This window comes from Entelurus aequoreus, linkage group LG20 (genome assembly GCF_033978785.1).
Source record: "Entelurus aequoreus isolate RoL-2023_Sb linkage group LG20, RoL_Eaeq_v1.1, whole genome shotgun sequence".
In the NCBI taxonomy this organism is placed as follows: domain Eukaryota; kingdom Metazoa; phylum Chordata; class Actinopteri; order Syngnathiformes; family Syngnathidae; genus Entelurus; species Entelurus aequoreus.
This window is the reverse complement of record NC_084750.1, coordinates 23,325,720-23,350,453: the sequence shown is the minus strand read 5'-3', so window position 1 is coordinate 23,350,453 and position 24,734 is coordinate 23,325,720. Positions and strand designations below refer to the sequence as shown.

Sequence of the window (24,734 nt, the reverse complement as noted above, 5' to 3'; positions counted from 1 at the left end):
ACATTTTTTATTTTTATGTTTTCCCATTTTGTCAAAGACAACTTTGTTTTTTATATGTGAAACAAACAAAATATGCAATATTTTCCCCAAAAATATTTCAAAATGGAATATTTGATGTGAAGTAATGGGTCAATAAGTCATAACAACATTGATTTTGATTCCTTGTTATGTATTGAGCAATGACAGTAAAAAAGAATCCCATTAAAATTCTTCAGGCTGCTAAAGGGCCTCACTCATTAAAAGGTGTTGAAAAATGAGTCATACATGTTTTGTTACTTTTAGCACATAGGTCTCAAGATCAACTTCAGATCTGTCGACTGTAAGTTTTTATTATTTTTTATGTTTTGTTTGCTTTATGCCCTTTTTGTCGTATACAACTTTGTTTTCTATATGTCAAAACCACAAAATATACAATATTTTCTCCAAAAAATATTTTAAAGTGGAATATCTGATGTAAAGAACCTGGGGCCTTAAATAGGACAATAATTCATAACACTTATTTTGATTCATTATTATTTGTTGAGCAATGACAGTTTAAAAAAAGATCCACTAAAACTATTGGGGATCCAAAAGGGCCCCACTCACAAAAGTGTTCAAAATAAGTCATACATTTTTTATTTTTTTTTCAACACAAACATCTAGATCAAAGGGTGTCAAACTCATTTTAGCTAAGGGGCCACATGGAGGAAAATATGTGCACATGCGAGAAGGACTATTAAAATCATGGCATTAAAACTAAAAAATAAAGACAACTTTAGATTGTTTTTTCTTTGTCTTACTTCGGCCAAAAATAGAACAAACACATTCTGAAAATATTACAATAAAAATATTTTTAAAAAATACCGGCAGCGGTAAAGTTTAGATCCATGAAGGAAGAAGAAAGTGAATCAATGTTTATAACTGAATACATTTACATATGCATAAAGTTTTGTTTTCTTTTGTATTATTTTTTTTTTAAATGAACTAAGTAACGTTTATGACAACCTTTTTCCAAAACACAATATAGAATGTGAGCTATAACAGCATAATGCATACATTTATCATTTGTTTTCAAAACGGTTAAAAAAAAGTGGGACCCCAAAAATTTACTGTGGGACCCCATTTTTATGACTTGATGAGGTCTCTATGACCCCCTTTTGAAAATTCCTAGCGCAAACACTGATGGAGTATTGGTACGTGCAAAACAGCAGCAGGCGGCTGTGGCCCGGGGGCCTGTTCTAATACTAATCAAATAGAGTCAAGGAATAAATAATTAATTCCTTGACTTTGACACACAACTTAAGATCTATCTGTCGATAATATGTGTTTATTCTTTTTTATTTGTTTTATGCCCTTTTTGTTAAATAAAACCTTGTGTTTTATATGGCAAACACACAAAATATGCAATATTTCCTCCCCAAAAAAAATTCTAAGTGGAATATTTCATGTGAAGCAACTCAATAATTCATAACATTGATTTGATTTTTTTAAATATTTTTTTTTTTACAATTTTGAAGAAAAAACAACCTGCATGGCCGGTTTGTGTTTAATAATAGAGTCAACATTGCAACATTTCCCCTGCTTGCACTTTTACTCCACTTCTTTTATGTTTTTTAAGTGTGGTTTTTTAATAGTATTTTTAGAATGGGCCACAAATGTGCCCCCCGGCCACACTTTGGACACCCCGTGTTCTAGATGGTTGTGACTAGATGGGCTGCAGCAGATGGCATCAGCAAGGCTTGGAGGAGAGCACTCACCTTGACAAAGTCTGTGAGTGTGTTGTACACGTGTGCTCCTTTCGGCAAGAAGAAGCAGCTTCCTGGACTGACGTCATTGAAGAAAAACAACTCCTGGTCCTGAGAAAAGAGGACTCTGTTTAAGGTATGATTAAGGATCTGACTAGTATGTAACATTCATTGCTCCTCTTCTAATACAGCGATACCTTGGTTTTTATACCACCTCCATCGCATGATCACTTTGACTAAAATTCATATAAGGTCTTGGTTGTCGTATTGGCCCAAACATTGCATGTACAAAAAGTATTTCTGACTGCGGAATCGAGTGCCCAAGCAAATAATTTCTTGCATTGACTCTGTCGCTCTGCTGTAATTTGTATTTCCTACAGCTGCAAAAGAAGCCACCGTACAGCCAAAGAAAGCTGTAAAGGCCAGCACTTTGATAAAGAAGGTGAGAATTAAAGAAAGAACTGATTAAATACTTTACTCATATATATATATATATATATATATATATATATATATATATATATATATATATATATATATATATATATATATATATATATATATATATATATATATATATATATATATATACACACACACACACATATACACACACACAGTATATACATATATATATATATATACACACACACACACATATACACACACACAGTATATATATATATATATATATATATATATATATATATATATATATATATATATATATATATATATATATATATATATATATATATATATATATATATATATATATATATAGGGCTGCAACTAACGATTAATTTGATAATCGATTAATCTGTCGATTATTACTTCAATTAATCGATTAATAATCGGATAAAAGAGACAAACTACATTTCTATCCTTTCCAGTATTTTATTGAAAAAAAAACCCAGCATACTGGCACCATACTTATTTTGATTATTGTTTCTCAGCTGTTTGTACATGTTGCAGTTTATAAATAAAGGTTTATTAAAAAAAAAAAAATTTTTAATTAAAAATTAAAAAGAATTTAAAAAAATGTAAATAAAAAATTGCCTCTGCGCATGCGCATAGCATAGATCCAACGAATCGATGACTAAATTAATCGCCAACTATTTTTATAAGCGATTTTAATCAATTAGTTGTTGCAGCCTTAATATATATATATATATATATATATATATATATATATATATACACATATACACACACACATATACATTAAAGTGTCTTCAAAGTGTGCAGTATTTTACTAAAATAGGGACTTTTATCAAGCCAAAGAACCAATATTCATGTTTTTTTTATTCTAATGGGGAACTCTGCTTTACAAACGTTTCGGTTGGCTAACCAAGTTGATGAACCAATTAAATTCGTAGATCCAGGTTTGACTGTATTTCTGCTCTACCCTATAGACAGCACAGTCTACCAAGTCAAATTCCTTGTGTGTTTAACATTCTTGGCCAATAAATCTGATTCTGATTCTTCTTTCCTTTGGATTGCTGTGATATGTTGTGATGTAATACCCAGCCTTACAGTCCATTTAATCTTTCATCCACACATCATTTCAAGCTCCGCTAAGTGATATTACCGTCCCGATGCGTCTGTGGTCCCTCCTGTGGGCCTCCTTCTGCATTCTTTCCCACTCCACCTTATCCTTCTCTTTCGGAAAGGCCACCCCGGAGAGACGCATCAAACCAGCGCACACATTCTGATTGGCCAGGGTTACAGTTGACAGCTGGGATGTGAGAAGGGCAGAAATGCGGTCTGGTGTTATTATTCATGTCAAAGTAACGAGTACAATAAGAGAGGAGAGCGGAATAACGCGGTTCAGCCAAGAGAGGAAGTGCAAAGAGATGCTCGTTAGTGTGTTGTGGATGGCACAGTGTGTGGATGGCACAGTGTGTGTGTGTTTGGGAGAGCCTTGGAACAGGATGCTGGCCTCTGACAAACACAACATCCTGCTGCCCAGTGACGGGCCAGTATGGAAATCTAGCTCGCTCATGGATCAATAACCACGAGGAACATTCCATTCACACAGCAGCATTAAGCCTGCGACATGTATGAGGCCAAAATAAACAATTTTAGAGATCTACGTCAAAGCACTTTTATAATTATATGCTCTTAAATGTGTGACCAAACAACTGCTTAAGCAAACATGTCATCTCTAAGAGCTTTATTAATCTATGTTAAAAAATGATAATACTCAGTTTTGTTTGAGCCTGCATGAGAGGTATTAATCATTTGACATGTTTATTTTTGCTGTGGCAACGCATGAACGTACTCAATGACGACTCATCACAGAGTTTAATTACAGTGCATCATACTGAGAGGGGTTTGGATGATTTTAGTCCCCAAATTGAGCTCCATCTAAGGGTCTAAATATTAAAAGCAGCTTAGTATGATGCATGTATTCTATTTAAGACTGAGCTTTAATTTTGATGAGACCGGACTTTTCTGGAAAAATATGTTAGAGCAGACATATTTCAAAGCGGTGGGGAAGACTCTCTCTCATTCATATTCATATTTATACTGTATATATATATATATATATATATATATATATATATATATATACACACACATAAACATACACGTATATACACACACATACATAAACACACATATATATGAATACAAACATATATATACACACACGTATACACACATATACATATACATACATATATAAACAAATACTTATACATATATACACACACATACTGTACATCAGGGGTCTCAAACTCAATTTACCTGGGGGCCACTGGATGCAGAAACTGGGTGAGGCTGGGCCGCAAGAAAAGATTTCTTAAAAAAAATCTAACATGCACTTTTTAATGAATTCACTTCCTTTGAATGGCTTTCCCGCCCTAGCAACCATCTCACTCACCATGTAGCTAGCTTTGACTGCTGCATCGCTCTTTTCGCTTGCTTTCTTGACGAAATCTTGTTGCCTCAGTAGACTGGTTTTAAAATTTGCAACCCGGTTCACTCCCCTAGTATTTTGCATACTCCTCAGCATGTCTAGTTGTATAATGACGTTTCAAATTGTATTCCTTGTGCAACGCAACTTTCTCTGTATCAACTACAGAAAAGAGCTATAAGGATTATTCATAAAGTAGATTACTTAAAACACACTAACATATTATTTATTAATTCTGGTTTATTGAAACTACAGGAGCTAGTAAAGTTACAGACATTATGTGTCATGTTTAAGGCTAAAAGTAAAACATTACCAGCAAATTTACAAAAAATGTTTGTCATCACTTTTGAGAATGAAGAGCATAGAAGAAAAGGTCATTTCAATTCTTGACGAAATCTTGTTGCCTCAGTAGACTGGTTTTAAAATTTGCAACCCGGTTCACTCCCCTAGTATTTTGCATACTCCTCAGCATGTCTAGTTGTATAATGACGTTTCAAATTGTATTCCTTGTGCAACGCAACTTTCTCTGTATCAACTACAGAAAAGAGCTATAAGGATTATTCATAAAGTAGATTACTTAAAACACACTAACATATTATTTATTAATTCGGGTTTATTGAAACTACAGGAGCTAGTAAAGTTACAGACATTATGTGTCATGTTTAAGGCTAAAAGTAAAACATTACCAGCAAATTTACAAAAAATGTTTGTCATCACTTCTGAGAATGAAGAGCATAGAAGAAAAGGTCATTTCAAACATCAGTATTCAAGGACAACTTTAAAACAAATGTGTATATCAGTGGTGGGGGTTAAACTATGGAATTCTCTTTACAAGAGATAAAAGATTGTAAAAATATATTCCAATTGAAAAAATATATAAGGACAGAACAATGAGATCATATGGACAGCCATAACTGTTTACATTTTGCTTTATATTTATTATTTTACTTATTTTTTGCCTAGTTTTGTATTTGTTTTGTATCATCCTGTGAGGTGTATACTACTTATTTTGTTTTTTTTGTTCGTTTTGTACATCATGAAGTTTTGCACTTCTTGTGTTTTTTTGTTTGTTTTCGTTATATTTGGATGTAATTGTTTGTTTATATGATATCATTAAGTAAGACTACGTACTATGTTGAAGGGGGCAGAAAAATATAAGATTTTTCTTCATCCTGCTCCTTCTCAGGCATTGGTGTGTAAATGTATAATTTAAAAATTGAGGTATAATTGTCTATCGATCAAAGATGCACATCAATGAAGGAGATAAATAAAAATGAAATGAAATGAAATAAGACACGTCGGGGTGCCCCTGTGAAAGAAATATTGCATCAAAAATCGTCTCTGTCTGGAGCCAACGGGAGGAGGGTGGAGGGTGGAGTTTACAGTTACGGTAGCACAATTAGCCCCGAACGGGTTAACATCACCACGTCTGTATCAGCGCTGGGGTCCAGTGCACCACACTTTTGTATTGTCGCTCGCTCCTTCGGCGGAGTGCTCGTCTTCCCCGCCCGGACTGTTTACAACGGGGGCGGGAGCGAGCAGGCGGGCGAGGGAGGGAGGCAGGGAGGGAGGAAGGAAGAGCGTGTGTCATAGAAAAGCGGCAAAATGTTTCTCTGCTTGCATTACGCAAGTGACATCAATGCATACTTGCCAACCTTGAGACCTCCGAATTCGGGAGATGGGGGGGGGTTGAGTTGGGCGGGGTTAGGGGTAGCGGGGGTGTTTTTGTAGCCCGGAAGAGTTAGGGCTGCAAAGGATTCTGGGTATTTGTTCTGTTGTGTTTATGTTGTGTTTAGGTGCGGATGTTCTCCCGAAATGTGTTTGTCATTCTTGTTTGGTGTGGGTTCACAGTGTGGCGCATATTTGTAACAGTGTTAAAATATAAATAAAATAAAATATGACCACCCTCAGTGTGAAATGTATGGCTGTTCCTCAAGTATGTCTTGCAATAACCTGCGTGTGTCTCTAGAAGCCTCATACAACATGTGTCTGGGCTGGCACGCTGTTAGTATGGAGAAAAAGATGATGCGGTGACAGATTCTAGAGGACACTGATGACAGTGCCATCACGGCACGCCCTCGATATTGTCGAGAGCCTCATACCACAACGTGATTGGTAGATTTCTTAAGCTCCGCACACAACGCTGTCAAGCGCCATTCATTTAAAACTCGCGGGCCGCACTAACATTAAACTTTCATATTAAGGTGGGGGCCGCAAAATAACGTCTCCCGGGCCACAATTGGCCCGCGGGCCGCGTGTTTGAGACCCCTGCTGTACATGTATATACACATACATACACTGTATATATATATATATATTCATATATATACATACACATACACACATACATACATATACACACATACATACACTATATATATATATCATGTAAGGCTGGGTGAAAACTATATCGCGATTCGCAATATTGGTCGATGTCAATAATTATATATTTTCTATGACCTATGGAAAATAAGGACCAGGAGGAGATAACAATGCTAAGTGTAAACATTTTCATTTAAAATGTGACCTTAATCTGATTATAATCCCCTCAGATATCTAGGCAGAAAGGAAAGGAAACGTCAACACAAGCATGGAAAACACTCAAACAATGTAAACAAAATTGTAAAATCACATTGAACACTTAACAATAACCTCTTAAAATGAAGATGCAAAAAAAGGAATATGTAAGAAATGCTTAATAAAATGTAACGAAATAGCATGATAATGTGTGGAAATATGAACATAAACTGGATTCACATACAGTATACTAGTACTCGGGACGCAGTTCTAAGAACTACCACACTCGAATTTAGTTCTAGGCACTACCCTTTCCCATGGGGACTTTTTCTTTTCATGTTTGCACATGGCTGGGGATGCTGACCATGGCATTACTGTCCTCGATTGGCCTGCCAACTCCCCTGACCTGAACCCCATAGAGAATTTGTGGGGTATTGTGAAGAAGAAGCTGAAAGACACCAGACCCAATAATGCAAATGAGCTAAAGGCCGCTATTGAAGCATCCTGGGCATCCATAACACCTCAGCAATGCTACAGGCTGATTGCCTCCATGCCACACCACATTGGTGCAGTAATCCGTGCAAAAGGATTCCCTACCAAGTACGGAGTGCATTAATTGACATTTTCAAATGTTTGATTTTGTTTTGCTGTTATAAATCTTTTTTTTTTACTTGGTCTGAGGAAATATTCACATTTTTTGATATACGATTTTTGGAGTTTTCTTAAGCTGTATGCCATAATCAGCATTATTAAAATAAAAGGCTTGCAATATTTCAGTTGATGTGCAATTAATCCAGAATGTATGACATTGTTTTTTTAATTGCATTACAGAAAATAAAGGACTTTATCACAATATTCTAATTTTCTGAGACAGTCCTGTATCAGATTGTAGGTGTTTTTTTTGTTTGTTTTGCTGAGGTTGTTGCATTTTTGTTGTGTTTTGCTTGATTGTAAAATATGTCGATGGAGAGGGGGTGTGACGTTCATATGTTGTCAATATTCTGTGTTTTTTCGGTCATACTTAATATAGTAAGTCCCACATTCTTTATTTTCATGTACATTCTGGATGTCTTACTCAGTAAAAAAAAATTGAATTCCATTCCGTTTTTTAAGGTGGTCTGTCATAATGTTTTTAGCATTCAATCAGACATTATTGTGAGGTTTTGTAGATATACTGGCCCCCAGACACATTTTTTTCTATAAATTTAGCCCCTGAGTCAAAATAATTGCCAAGGCCTGATCTAAAGGGTGAGCGTGACTAAAGTGGTGTGGTATTAACAGTCTTGGTGGGGATAAGCGCCTTGCATCATTTACAGACCACGTTTGAAAAAAAATCCAAAAACCTGCCATACCTTGATGAGTTTTCCTTGTTTTATCCACAATTTCTTCATTTTTACTTCCTCTTCTCACTCCATGCAAAGAATCCACCGCGTGACAACAAAGCGACGCCACCAACTTGCATAGTTGATACTGTTACCTGATTGGCTGTTAGTGTTTCACTCCCACTGATCAGTTATCACTTCCTGCGTTGCTCGGTTACCAGAGAGTGAGTGCCTTCGTAAATGCAAATGACCTTGCTTTGCAACTTCCGCCGAAGAAGAAAAATAAATATTGATTATGTGTCTATCCTAATATATACTGATATCGTTTTGTCGCCCGGCCCTATTTGCGGGTGAAATGCAGTGCCTTTTTTAATCCAGTAGACGGTGGATGACTATTGTGAAACACCGACACAGTATCAGTGCAGTGTCCAGTGTTTCCCATAAACTGCCAAGATACCTGTGGCGATGGGGGCGTGGCTACGGGCGTGGTCACCATGACATCGAGTAAATTGCATAATTTACTACAATGATATGATTTTCTCTAAAAAGGCTCAAAAAATGTATACTTACTAATTAATAATAACAGTTTTGTTTAAAAGTCCATCCATCCATTTTACAATATAATTACAACACTTTATGTACATATTTATATACAGATTTGAACAATAAGTTATTCACTGAAATATATTTATTAATTGTGGTTCTTACAAAAAATATATCTTATAAAATATAAAAGCTAAAATGTCTCTTAAAGCTCTGCCCCTTTAATTAGTGCATACTAAATAATTTAACTTTAGCCTACTACTACAATCATATTATTTACCCATACTTGCCAACCCTCCCGTTTTTAGCGGGAGAATCCCGGTATTCAGCGCCTCTCCCGACAACCTCCTGGCAGAGATTTTCTCCCGACAAACTCCCGGTATTCAGCCGGAGCTGGAGGCCACGCCCCCTCCAGCTCAATGCGGACCTGAGTGGGGACAGCCGTTCTCACGTCCGCTTTCCCACAATATAAACAGCTTGCCTGCCCAATGATGTCACAACATCTACGGCTTTTAGAGAGTAGAGTGCACAACAAGGAGAGAGATCTTGGTTTCTATGGCGTGGCGAAGTTGGTAGAGTGGCTGTGCCAGCAATCGGAGTGTTGCTGGTTACTGGGGTTCAATTCCCACCTTCTACCTTCCTAGTCACGTCCGTTGTGTCCTTGGGCAAGACACTTCACCCTTTGCCTCTGATGGCTGCTGGTAGCGCCTTGCATGGCAGCTCCCGCCATCAGTGTGTGAATGTGTGTGTGAATGGGTAAATGTGGAAATACTGTCAAAGCGCTTTGAGTACCTTGAAGGGAGAAAAGCGCTATACAAGTACAACCCATTTATCATTATTTATTTATTTATGTGGGTTTATTGTTAGGCAGTTTCATTAACGTCCTTCCAGCGCGGTCACAACACACAACAACAGCAGTCACGTTTTTACCGTAAAGCAGTTCGTCTGCAGTAAGCAGCAGTGTTGTGACACTCTTAAACAGAACAATACTGCCATCTACTGGATAGCCTGCAGAACACTGAAATTCAAATATTTTATTTATATGTATAATAACATTTAAAAAAAATATATATATATATATATATATATATATATATATATATATATATATGAAATACTTGATTTGGTGAATTCTAGCTGTAAATATACTCTCCTCTTAACCCCGCCCTTAGCCACGCCCCCCCACCTCCCAATATCAGGTCTCAAGGTTGGCAAGTATGTATTTACCAGCAACATAAAGTGAAACAGAGGCAGAGGTGTCCTGCCACAGTCAGTAACAAATAAACAGAAAACAGTAGTGGTCAAATACAAATAAGGCAACAAGAGAAGTATCCTACACTTCTCTTTTGTAAAGTAAATCTGAACAGCCTATATGGGCATCTACATCAACTATATGATTTGCCTGAGAAGCTGGACAGGACAAAAAAAAAATAATAATAATAATTTTTTTTATTTGTGGCGGACGTAATTCTTTCGTGGCGGGCCGCCACAAATAAATGAATGTGTGGGAAACACTGGTGTCGTTACAGGTAGTGAGTGTGCCAAACACTCACATTTATCCATCAATACAATTTAGCATAGCAGGTTTTAAAAAAAAAGTGTCTTTAATTATCTCAAGTTTGGGCCCCTCCCGTGATTGAAATGTTAACACACACACCTGTAGGAGCTTGAACACCTTGAGGATCCCCGTGTGTGGGAGGAGGGGGCCATTAGAGACCGCTATGCTGTCTCCACACCTGTGTCAGATAGATATTGGGGTGAGAGCGCGTATATAGTGTCTGTCTTCTTATGTGTGCACGTGCCTGTACACCGTAGCAGTGGGCCCAACCATCTGCTCCTGGACAAGCTGCGATCGGAGTGAGTCATCCTGCAACGAAACACATTTCATAGGTAATCCGCTCATGATCAGCTGAGGATTAGCAGGATGAAGCATTTCTTAAGCTGCTTCTTTCCAACCTGGAAGAGCTCCTCGATCTCTTGTGCGCTCAGCTCCAGCCTGCTCAGAGGCAGCGTCAGGGCGGCGGCCTCCTTGCATCTCTGCTCCACGTCACTCAGAGGCGGCGGGTCGCTGTGTGCGAGGGACGGATTCAGGTGGAACGCCAAAAGACAAAAAAAAGAGACGTGGACTTAGGGGGAAAGAATGTGGAAAGAAGGGCTTCGGTTTCAAGATGTGAATGGAAGAAACTCGGTCGGCGGGCCTGCAAACAGGATGGTCAAAAAATAACTCATCCTGTGTGAGAGTTGTTTATTAAAATGATGTAGAATCAACTCTGCTCCAGTGGAACTTGGTTGAGTCGATTCCCCACCAAGTGGATGAATCACATCGACGTAAGCGGTTGTCGACATCATCAAAAATAGCCACTGCTTGCAAATTGACTTGTGACTTTGTCCAAACTTGAGTTATACCAGGGGTCGGCAACCCAAAACGTTGAAAGAGCCATATTGGATAAAAAATACAAACAACTAATCTGTCTGGAGCCGCAAAAAATTAAAAGCCGTATACAAGTCTTATAATGAAGGCAACACATGACGTGAGTGTCTATATTATCTATAATAGCCTACTATTAAAATGATTATGTGTCGCAAGCTGAAGCAAATCTTCGTTGACAGAAATGTTGAAATGTAATATTCATTCTACACATTTTTACAACATTAGAAAGCATTAGTAAATCAGAGGCTACTCAGAAGGTGAGATAACTCCTGGAAATGACTGGCTTTTAATGGCCAAAGGTATAGATGTGTGTGTCCATGTTAAGGCTGTCTTCTTTAAATAGATTTATTACAATCTTTGGCAAGCTAGGTAACGTTTGCTGTGGTCTGTAACAACATGACACAAACAACTATCAGAAATGTAGCCAATATTACATACAGATAATGTGTCATGAGACATGCAAAAGTAAAGGATAGTAAATGAGCTCAAATATACCTACAAGAGGCATAATGATGTAATATGTACATACAGCTAGCCTAAATAGCATGTTAGCATTGCAGTCATGCAGTGACCAAATATGCCTGATTAGCACCTTTCAACAATAGCGCACTTTTGTGCATTCACGCACAGCATGAAACGTTTGGTGGACAAAATGAGACAAAGGAGTGGAAGATTTTACATGTAAACAAACCGTTGCGTCACACTCCACACTATGGTGAGTTCAAAAACCGCCGAAATTAGGACAAAACGATGTTCACCAAATACTCTCATCAGCATACTTGCCAACCTTGAGACCTCCGATACCGGGAGGTGGGGTGTGGGGTGTGGGGGGGGGCGTGGTTGGGGGTGTGGTTAAGAGGGGAATATATTTAAGCTAGAATTCACCAACTCAAGTATTTCATGTATATATATATATATATATATATATATATATATATATATATATATATATATATATATATATATATATATATATATATATATATACATATATATATAAATATATATATATATATATATGTATGAAATACTTGACTTTCAGTGAATTCTAGATATATATATATATATATATATATATATATATATATATATATATATATATATTTTATTATACATATAAATAAAATAAATACTTGAATTTCAGTGTTCTGGAAGCTATCCAGTAGATGGCAGTATTGTCCTGTTTAAGAGTGTCACAACATTGCTGTTTACGGCAGACAAACTGCTTTACGGTAGACTAAACGTGACTGCTGTTGTTGTGTGTTGTTACTGCGGTGGGAGGACGTTAATGAAACTGCCTAACAATAAACCCACATAAGAAACAAAGAACTCGTCCTCGATCATTCTACAGCTATAACGTCATTGGACAGGCAAGCTGTTTATATTGTGGGAAAGCGGACGTGAGAACAGGTCCGCATTGAGCTGGAGGGCGCGTGGCCTCCAGCGCCAGCTGAATACCGGGAGTTTGTCGGGAGAAAATCTCTGCCGGGAGGTTATCGGGAGAGGCGCTGAATACCGGGAGTCTCCCGGTAAAAATGGGAATGTTGGCAAGTATGCTCATCAGTGAAGCATACACACAAACATTTTAAACAGTGGGCTTTCTAACAATTGGGAATGTTTGTGTCATGTTTGTCCTCAAACAAAAAACATACTAAAACAAAAAAATTATTTTTCCTCCATATTTTTCCATTTTCAATCATTTTTTAAAAAATGCTCAGGGAGCCACTAGGGCGGCGCTATAGAGCCGCGGGTCACTGACCCCCGGGTTATACAGTATACCGGTACTAATAGGCCCCATTTACACTGTTCAGTTCAGTGTCAGTTTATTTGGAACATGCATACAATACACTGTAGTGCATCACACAATTCCAGTTGTTTCATTACAGCACGTCCGAAAAGGAGTAGGAAGCAGCAGAGCTTATTTAATCCTACCCCTTTTCATACCATAGCAATTTTATCCAATTTTCTTGTTCTCTGTAACAGAACAGTGAACAATAAATAATAAAACACTGCACACCAAATGGGATTTTTTTTGCCCTCAACTGACACGGATCAGATTTTTTTTTTGCAAGTCTAAACCCATCCATCCATTCATCCATTTTCTACCGCTTGTCCCTTTCAAGGTCGTGGGGGGTGCTGGAGGCTATCTTAGCTGCAATCGAGAAGTGTTTCAAATCTGATCTTTTGGCATCAGACTCAGGCCACATCAAGAGGTAGTCCTGAATCCGATTGGAATCTGATCTTTTCAAAGTGACTACAGTCTAAACGCAATGCGACCTTTTCCGTCAGCTTTGGGCGAGCTACGTCATTTACGTCATTCGTGTGCACCGCCAGCGGAAATGGATAATTAATCACAACATCTGGTTTCGGTGAGCAAAGTCTATTTAAGACGACTGAATTTTCGGTGGATCACTCGTCAATAGTGTGCAAATAATAGGTTAAATGTAATATATGAATATATATTTTGATTCCGAAGAAATAGCGATTGTTGAAAGACCGGAATTGACGCTGTGGCGCCTTTGTTTTCATGCGAGTTGAAAAATAAAGCTCCCGTAGATCCATGCTGATGTATGTGTCTACTCTCCTTAACAGCCATAAAAAGATTACACCCCTCCCAAATATATTACACTATATACATTCATTCATACATTACTTTCACATAAAAAAAGACTCATTTTAATGATGCAAGGCGCTCGTCCCCCCTAAGACTGGTAATACCACACCACCTTAGCCCCTTTCACGACATTGCAATCAAAAACACAACTTATAAAATTAAAAATAAAAATAAATTGTGAAATTTCTGATTATAAACATCCTGTTAACATCTGCTAAATGTCAGTATTCCGCTTGGAATATTACCTCACCTGTTCTCCATCACATGGTCACAGTAAAATCCCAGGTCTGACGCCCCTTCGCGACACACCCTGGCGCCAAACTCCCTCTGCAGCACCCAGCTGAGCACGCACGCTCCTGTCCGCCATGCGGCCTTCAGCATACAAAACATACATGCAGGTTAACGTGTAATCAAACATTGAGTGAGGCTTGCTGCATCAGGATGGTTTGTGTTTACCTTCATTGGCATGACGCCATTTAAGATGACATTTTTTTAGCAGCCTAAATGCTGGAAATATTTTACTAAAATATTTTAGAGCAGTGGTTCTCAAATGGGGGTACGCGTACCCCTGGGGGTACTTGAAGGTATGCCAAGGGGTACGTGAGATTTTTTTTGAATGTCTGTCAAAAAGGACTGTGAAAAGAAATGGAACAATGCAATATTCAGTGTTGACAGCTAGATTTTTTGTGGACATGTTCCATAATAATTGATGTTAAAGATTAATCTTTTTGTGAAGAAATGTTTAGAATTAAGTTCATGAATCCAGATGGGTCTCTATTACAATCCCCAAAGAGGGCACTTCTATGTGTAGAAATCTTTATTTATAATTGAATCACTTGTTTATTTTTCAACAAGTTTTTAGTTATTTTTATATCTTTTTCTCCAAATAGTTCAAGAAAGACCATAACAAATGAACAATATTTTGCACTGTTATGCAATTTAATAAATCAGAAACTGATGACATAGTGCTGTATTTTACTTTATCTCTTTTTTTTCAACCAAAATTGCTTTGCTCTGATTAGGGGGTACTTGAATTAAAACATTTTTCACAGGGGGTACATCACTGAAAAAAGGTTGCGAACCACTGTTTTAGAGCAGTGTTTTTCAACCACTGTGCCGTGGCACACTAGTGTGCCGTGAGATATTGTTTGGTGTGCCGTGGGAAATTATGCAATTTCACCTAATTGGTTGGAAATTTTTTTTTTTGCAAACCAATAATTAAAATCCGCAAATAATGTGCCGTTGTAGAGTGTCCGTGCTCTGTAGAGCAGCAGAGTAACCATGTAACACTCTTCCGTACCAGTAGGTGGCAGCAGGTAGCTCATTGCTTTGTAAGCCTACTTTGAGACAAGAGAATTAATGATGGTTATGATTTGAGGTCATATCGAACAATTGCGTCAGGTATTTCATAAGAACGACTTTATATTGTCAATATAGGCTATTGAGTTTCGTTTTAAACATTTTCTGCTGGTGGTGTCATGAATTGGTAACTCGGGTCACAGGACAATACCGGAACCATTGTAAGGGGAACTTAAGGGCGGGGGACACAGGATATGATGACATGTGTTGGACAACTGGAAGTGGAAAAAGTAAGAGCGGGAATAAAAGGCAGAAAAATACAATAAGCTTTCTTTTGGTGTATTATTAAGCTTAGATTGCTAAAAAGTGACATTTTTGGCATACAACAATGGCGACAAGGATGGGATAGTGTCCCCCTGGATTTTTTCAATGAAAAAAATGTGCCTTGGCTCAAAAAAGGTTGAAAAACACTGTTTTAGAGTATTCCACACAGAGGACTTTACACAGCAATGCTGTCTACTTGTTTATGTGGATGGCAGCGACATCTGGTGCTCATAACGGCAATAACAGGGTGCTTGAGAAGTCACAATTAGGTAGAAAAAGGAAGAACAGAGAAGTGCATTTTGCTAGTCCAGGTGGAGTTATTGGTAGATTAAAAATTACATTATAAAAACAATAAAATAATCTTATATTGGTCCTTTGGTTATGAAACAATATTATTGCATTCCATTGTTAGCAGCATTGTGTGGATCACATAAGCCAGGGGTGTCCAAAGTGTGGCCCAGGGGCCATTTGCTGCCCACAGCAAGGAAAGCAAGGAACAAAAATACTATTACAAAAAAAACAAAAACATAAAAAGGTGGAATAAAAAAGCATACAGGTGAAAACACTAATAACACAAAGCTGCAATGCAGGCTGTTTTTTTTCTCTTAAACTGTCATTACTCAAAAAATAATAATGACTCAAAATCAATTTGTTATGAATTATTGACCTACTTAAAGCTCTCATTACTTCCTATCAAATATTCCACTTTGAAATATTTTTCAGGGAAAAATATTGCATATTTTGTGTTTGTATGCCATAAAAAACAAAGTTTTCTAAAACAAAAAAGGAATAAAACAAACTAAAAAAAAACCAAAAATAAACAAAAAGTCGGATAGACCTAAAAATGTATCTACAGATTTAAAGGAGCCATATGTAAGAATGTCATGTCAAGTCATCATTTAATGGTCCTGATATGTCAAAAGTCATGTCACTCAGTTCATTCAACTCAAATCCTTCACATCCCAGCCTTCTCCCGTCACTTTAGGTGTGAACCAGGACTCTGTCCTTGGGCCCCTCCTTTTCATCATCTACCTTCTTCCCTTCGGCAATATCTTCCGTAAGTACATCAGCTTTCACTGTTACGCGGATGACACCCAGCTCTACCTCTCCAGTAAACCCACCTCCACCCTACCACCCTCGTCCCTTGCCGACTGTCTAACAGACATTAAATCCTGGTTCTCCTCTTATTTCCTCAAACTAAACAGTGGCAAAACCGAGGTTTTCCTCATTGGTTCTAAATCAACACAATCCAAAACCGACAGGTTCTCAATAGCCATCGACAACTCCACTGTTTCCCGCTCCCCACAGGTTAAGAGTCTGGGTGTCATTGTCAACAGTATTCTATCTTTTTATTCAATAACATTACCCGGTCTGCTTATTTTCACCTACGCAACATCAACCCTCTCTGCGCCTACCTTATCCGACAATGCCGAGCACCCACGGGGGATTGATGGCAACTTTCAATCTTTAAATTAATACTTGAAGAATCAATATTATTGTTATTTATGTGGAGAGTTTGGTCCATTTTACGTAGTAATTAAAGTCATAAATCATGCAGTCTATAATTAACAAAGTCTAGCCAAGATTTAATTGTGCCCGATAATTAACTAATGACATGATTATCTTTACTTTGAACACACTGCACACGAAGGAAATGAAGGCGCATATTTACTCAACAGCCATACATGTCACACTAAGGGTGGCCGTATGAACAGTGCCAACACTGTCAGAAACATGTGCCATATAGTGAAACCACACTAAATAACAATGACAAACACATTTTGGAAGAATATTTGCACCGTAACACAACATAAACACTACAGTACAAATTCCCAGAATTCCCTGCAGCTCCAACTCTTCCGGGACGCTACAATATAAACAAACGCCATTGGTGGATCTACACCTAACATCCACTGTAATGATACCAAGTACAATAGCGTATATAGTCGATATTACTATGATTACGTCAACATTTTTTAACATCACAAAATATGATTTAGTTTTTTTTTAATTTATATTATGTTTATAAACTCAGGAAATATGTCCCTGGACACATGAGGACTTTGAATATGACCAAAGTATGATCCTGTAACTACTTGGTATCAGATTGATACCCAAATTTGTGGTATCATCCAAAACTAATGTAAAGTATCAAACAACAGAAAAATAAGTGATTATTACATTTTAACAGAAGTGTAGATAGAACATGTTGAAACAGAAAATAACCAGATATTAACAGTAAAGGAGATTAGATTAATAATTAATTTTCTACCACTTGTCCTTAATATTGTTGACAAAATATTATAATGATAAATGACACAATATGTTACTGCATACGAAGCAGAACCTCCAGGTTCTGTAACAGCTTCTTCCCTCAGGCCGTAAGACTCTTGAACGCATCATAATTAAATTATCCCCTCAACTCCCCCCAAAATAGATTAACTCGCTGGAATAAAAAAGACAATATAACATTCATCCATAAACGTGGACGCATGTGAAAAAGTGCAATATATTTATCTGTACAGTAATCCATTTATTTATTTATATATATTTATTTATTTTATATATATATTTATATATTATTTATATATATTTATTTATTTATTTATACATGCACCTTATTGCTTTTTTATCCTGCACTACCATGAGCTTATGTAACGAAATTTCGTTCTTATCTGTGCTGTAAAGTTCAAATTTATATGACAATAAAAAGGAAGTCTAAGTCTATATGTCAGCAGCTAAATTAGGAGACGTTGTTTGTTTACTTACTACTAAAAGACAAGTTGTCTTGTATGTTCACTATTTTATTTAAGGACAAACTTGCAATAAGAAACATATGTTTAGTGTACACTAAGATTTTTTTTGTTCAAATAAAGCCAATAATGAAATTTTTTTGGTCCCCTTTATTTAGAAAAGTACCGAAATTCTTTTGGTACCGGGAAACCACTAATACACACACACCGCGCACCCACTGGCAGAAATGTAGATCGGCGCCTATGTGTGTGTGTATATTATATATATACATATATATATATATCTATATATATGTATATATATATATATATATATATATATATACATATATATGTATATATTTTTTTTTTTATCGATGTTTGAGTTTTTATAATCAGGAATCGTTAGAAATAAATCGCGATTCATTCTAAAAATCTATTGTTTTGGACACCCTATAAAATATTGCACGACCAGGAAGTGATGTAGTCTTTGCGCATCTGGGACCGATCAGGTCATGCGACCCTTAATTTGGACACCCCTGGATGAGAGCAAGGACCAAAATCCAGCTTTACCTGCGTGCCCTCAGGTGTGTCAAACCCAAGAAGCTGTAGTTCACAGTCAGCCTCCAGGGGGCGCCCAAGGTCCCAAAGCTCCCCATTCACCTTACTCACCAAGGCCCTTTTCTCCCTGCGAGGACGTAAATGTCACAGCACTGTTATGATCAACTTTTTTTTTTGTAATTATTTTTTACGATAAATGAGGACATTGTTGGCCATCTTGGGTGTTTACCCAATACTCTGAGCGACAGAGAGCGGCGTGGTGACCCCAGCTGCTCCCTTCACCACCTGGCGGTCACCGACCCGGATGCTGAGGGGCTTTTCCCAAGGTTCAGCTGTCCTCTTGTTGTCCTTCTTCCTCTCCCGAAGAGACTCGAAGTGTTGGAGTTGCTCCAGTAAGGCCGGGCACACCTGTCAACAGACACGCAGAGGAGGGTTAGGAAAGAAACGTACTAAAGTGGTGTGCACAATAATTACCATACTACACTAACTGACATGACAATTAAGATTGCAGAGCTCCAGTTGCTACACATTAAACTAAAAATTGTGAGGATTTAAAGACCTATTTCTAGTTAGCATTCCTGCGAGAGGAGGGGCTGCCTACAATTTAGCGTGAACGACCAGAGTTGCTAAACAACAGCACCACACACCACCTTTGCTTTAATCCATACAATTAAGGACTTTGCAAGTCAACATTTGGGATAAAACGGAAGAAGTCTAGGATGTTTTACGACTGAACCGCAAGTCGAAATGATCCAGTACACAACTCACAAAACGGTAGGGATATACAACTTTCAGAGTAAATCTGAAATGCGCTATGAGCCCGGGGCACGATGTAGAAAAAAAAAAATCAACAAGAAAATGTAGTGAAAAGGACAAAACGCTAAAATAATGATAATAACAAGATAAAGATATGTCTTAAAATATGTGTAACTTCTAGTGCCTTTTTTCTGCTAATTTGATGTGGACGTCTACCCCAGCAGGCACAAGACATTGATACAACGGTGGTTATGCGTACATGTCCTTTAAAACTGATTTTGAAACGTCCATTGATCCATCCTTTTTATACCGCTGGTCCCTCTCGGGGTATCGGGGGTGGCTGGAGCCTATCCCGGCTGCATTTAGGCGCAAGGCGGGGTACTTCGAAACAACGTTGGAAAATAGTTGTATTTTTTAATTGAGACTACTTTGAAGTCCAACGCTAGATCCACATTGTTGGTTGGGAAATGACCAAATTTCAATGATCAATACAACGTCAGAACCCAATATTGATTAGACGTCGCCAAAAAGCATGTTGTTTCAACGTTGTATTTGTGTTGCAGAATATTGGTTAGAAAATGACCAAAATTCAATGGTCAAATCAAAGTCACAACCTGACATTGAATAAACGATGTCAAAAAGTATGTTGTTTCAACGTTGTAGTTGTGTTGTAAAAAATTGGTTGGGAAATGACCAAATATCAATGGTCACATCAACAACACAACCTGACATTGAATAAACATCGTCAAAAGCATGTTGTTTCAACATTGTATTTGTGTTGTACAGTATTGGTTGGGAAATAGTCAAATCAATCAATGGTCAAATCAACGTCAGAACGCAACATTGATTAAACGTCGTCAAATAGCATGTTGTTTCAACGTTGTATTTGTGTTGTACAATGTTGGATGGGAAATTACCAAAATTCAATGGTCAAATCAACACCACAACCCAACATTGATTAAACGTTGTCAAAAAGCAAGTTTCAACATTAGGTTTCTGTTGTCGAATATTGGTTGGGAAATTACCAAATTTAAATGGTCAAATCAACCTGACATTGTATAAACGTCATCAAAAAGCATGTTGTTTCAACGTTGTATTTGTGTTGGTTGGGAAATAGTCAAATCAATCAATGGTCAAATCAACGTCAGAAAGCAACATTGATTAAACGTCGTCAAAAAGCATGTTGTTTCAATGTTAGGTTTGTGTTGTCGAATATTGGTTGGGAAATTAACAAATTTAAATGGTCAAATCCACCTGACATTGTATAAAAGTCATCAAAAAGGTTGTATTTGTGTTGGTTGGGAAATAGTCAAAACAATCAATGGTCAAATCAACGTCAAAACCCAACATTGATTAAACGTCGTTAAAAAGCATGTTGTTTCAATGTTGTATATTTGTGTTGTAGAATGTTGGTTGGGAAATGACCGAAATTCAACGGTCAAATCAACGCCAGAACCTAACATTGATTAAACGTCGTCAAAAAGCATGTTGTTTCAATGTTAGGTTTGTGTTGTCGAATATTGGTTGGGAAATTAACAAATTTAAATGGTCAAATCCACCTGACATTGTATAAAAGTCATCAAAAAGGTTGTATTTGTGTTGGTTGGGAAATAGTCAAAACAATCAATGGTCAAATCAACGTCAAAACCCAACATTGATTAAACGTCGTTAAAAAGCATGTTGTTTCAATGTTGTATATTTGTGTTGTACAATGTTGGTTGGGAAATGACCGAAATTCAACGGTCAAATCAACGCCAGAACCTAACATTGATTAAACGTAGTCAAAAAGCATGTTATTTCAACGTTGTATTTGTGTTGTAGAATATTGGTAGGGGAAATGACCAAAATTCAATGGTCAAATCAACAAAACAACCTGACATTGAATAAACGTCATCAAAAAGCATTTTGTTTCAACGTTGTATTTGTGTTGTACATTATGGGTATGGAAATGGTCAAATCAACGACAGAACCTGACATTGATTAAACATTGTCAAAAAGCATGTTATTTCAATGTTGTATTTGTGTTGTAGAATATTGTTTGGGGAAATGACCAAAATTCAATAAACAATGTCAAAAAGTATGTTGTTTCAACGTTGTAGTTGTGTTGTAAAAAATTGGTTGGGAAATGACCAAATATCAATGGTCAAATCAACAACACAACCTGACATTGAATAAACATCGTCAAAAGCATGTTGTTTCAACATTGTATTTGTGTTGTACAGTATTGGTTGGGAAATAGTCAAAACAATCAATGGTCAAATCAACGTCAAAACCCAACATCAATTAAACGTCGTTAAAAAGCATGTTATTTCAATGTTGTATTTGTGTTGTAGAATGTTGGTTGGGAAATGACCGAAATTCAACGGTCAAATCAACGCCAGAACCTAACATTGATTAAACGCTGTCAAAAAGCATGTATTTCAACGTTGTATTTGTGTTGTAGAATATTGGTAGGGGAAATGACCAAAATTCAATGGTCAAATCAACAAAACAACCTGACATTGAATAAACGTCATCAAAAAGCATTTTGTTTCAACGTTGTATTTGTGTTGTACATTATTGGTTTGGAAATGGTCAAATCAACGACAGAACCTAACATTGATTAAACGTTGTCAAAAAGCATGTTATTTCAACGTTGTATTTGTGTTGTAGAATATTGTTTGGGGAAATGACCTAAATTCAATAAACAATGTCAAAAAGTATGTTGTTTCAACGTTGTAGTTGTGTTGTAAAAAATTGGTTGGGAAATGACCAAATATCAATGGTCAAATCAACAACACAACCTGACATTGAATAAACGTCGTCAAAAGCATGTTGTTTCAACATTGTATTTGTGTTGTACAGTATTGGTTGGGAAATAGTCAAAACAATCAATGGTCAAATCAACGTCAAAACCCAACATCGATTAAACGTCGTTAAAAAGCATGTTGTTTCAATGTTGTATATTTGTGTTGTACAATGTTGGTTGGGAAATGACCGAAATTCAACGGTCAAATCAACGCCAGAACCTAACATTGATTAAACGTTGTCAAAAAGCATGTTATTTCAACGTTGTATTTGTGTTGTAGAATATTGGTAGGGGAAATGACCAAAATTCAATGGTCAAATCAACAAAACAACCTGACATTGAATAAACATCATCAAAAAGCATTTTGTTTCAACGTTGTATTTGTGTTGTACATTATTGGTTTGGAAATGGTCAAATCAACGACAGAACCTGACATTGATTAAACATTATCAAAAAGCATGTTATTTCAACGTTGTATTTGTGTTGTAGAATATCGTTTGGGGAAATGACCAAAATTCAATAAACAATGTCAAAAAGTATGTTGTTTCAACGTTGTAGTTGTGTTGTAAAAAATTGGTTGGGAAATGACCAAATATCAATGATCAAATCAACAACACAACCTGACATTGAATAAACATCGTCAAAAGCATGTTGTTTCAACATTGTATTTGTGTTGTACAGTATTGGTTGGGAAATAGTCAAAACAATCAATGGTCAAATCAACGTCAAAACCCAACATCGATTAAACGTCGTTAAAAAGCATGTTGTTTCAATGTTGTATTTGTGTTGTAGAATGTTGGATGGGAAATGACCGAAACTCAATGGTCAAATCAACGCCAGAACCTAACATTGATTAAACGCTGTCAAAAAGCATATTATTTCAACGTTGTATTTGTGTTGTAGAATATTGGTAGGGGAAATGACCAAAATTCATTGGTCAAATCAACAAAACAACCTGACATTTAATAAACGTCATCAAAAAGCATTTTGTTTCAACGTTGTATTTGTGTTGTACATTATTGGTTTGGAAATGGTCAAATCAACGACAGAACCTAACATTGATTAAACGTTGTCAAAAAGCATGTTATTTCAACGTTGTATTTGTGTTGTAGAATATTGGTTGGGAAATGACCAAAATTCAATGGTCAAATCAACACCAGAATCCAACATTGATTAAACATTGTCAAAAAGCATGTTTCGACATTAGGTTTGTGTTGTCGAATATTGGTTGGGAAATTATGGTCAAATCAACCTGACATTGTATAAATGTCATCAAAACGCATGTTGTTTCAACGTTGTATTTGTGTTGGTTGGGAAATAGTCAAATAAATCAATGGTCAAATCAACGTCAGAACCAAACATCAATTAAACTTTATTAAAAAGCATGTTGTTTCAATGTTGTATTTGTGTTGTAAAAAATTGGTTGGGAAATGACCAAATATCGATGGCCAAATCAACAACAACCTGACATTGAATAAACGTCGTCAAAAGCATGTTGTTTCAACATTGTATTTGTGTTGTACAGTATTGGTTGGGAAATAGTCAAATCAATCAATGGTCAAATCAACGTCAGAACGCAACATTGATTAAACGGCGTCAAAAAGCATGTTGTTTCAACGTTGTAGAATGTTGGTCGGGAAATGACCAAAATTCAATGGTCAAATCAACACCACAACCCAACATTGATTAAACGTTGTCAAAAAGCATGTTTCAACATTAGGTTTCTGTTGTCGAATATTGGTTGGGAAATTACCTAATTTAAATGGTCAAATCAACCTGACATTGTATAAACGTCATCAAAAAGCATGTTGTTTCAACCTTGTATTTGTGTTGGTTGGGAAATAGTCAAATCAATCAATGGTCAAATCAACGTCAGAACCCAACATCGATTAAACGTCGTTAAAAAGCATGTTGTTTCAACGTTGTATTTGTGTTGGTTGGGAAATAGTCAAATCAATCAATGGTCAAATCAACGTCAGAACCCAACATTGATTAAACGTCGTTAAAAAGCATGTTATTTCAACGTTGTATTTGTGTTGTGGAATATTGTTTGGGGAAATTACCAAAATTCAATGGTCAAATCAAAGTCAGAACCCGACATTGATTAAGTGTTGTCAAAAAGCATGTTGTTTCAACGTTAGGTTTGTGTTGTCGAATATTGGTTAGGAAATTACCAAATTTAAATGGTCAAATCAACCTG

At 36.7% G+C, this 24,734-nt stretch overlaps 1 protein-coding gene across 1 annotated transcript in view; it reads right to left on the bottom strand.

Annotated features, from left to right (window-relative positions):
• The window catches only part of tars2 (threonyl-tRNA synthetase 2, mitochondrial), a 60,345-nt gene that overhangs the window by 25,331 nt on the left and 10,280 nt on the right, over positions 1-24,734 (bottom strand). The window contains exons 2-9 of the mRNA XM_062029668.1: positions 19,220-19,398; positions 19,003-19,117; positions 14,325-14,446; positions 10,986-11,097; positions 10,832-10,896; positions 10,687-10,765; positions 3,316-3,462; positions 1,737-1,835 (exon numbers count right to left, since the gene is read on the bottom strand). Of these exons, the coding sequence (XP_061885652.1) occupies positions 1,737-1,835; positions 3,316-3,462; positions 10,687-10,765; positions 10,832-10,896; positions 10,986-11,097; positions 14,325-14,446; positions 19,003-19,117; positions 19,220-19,398 (918 nt within the window). The remainder of the gene's footprint in view (positions 1-1,736; positions 1,836-3,315; positions 3,463-10,686; positions 10,766-10,831; positions 10,897-10,985; positions 11,098-14,324; positions 14,447-19,002; positions 19,118-19,219; positions 19,399-24,734) is intronic.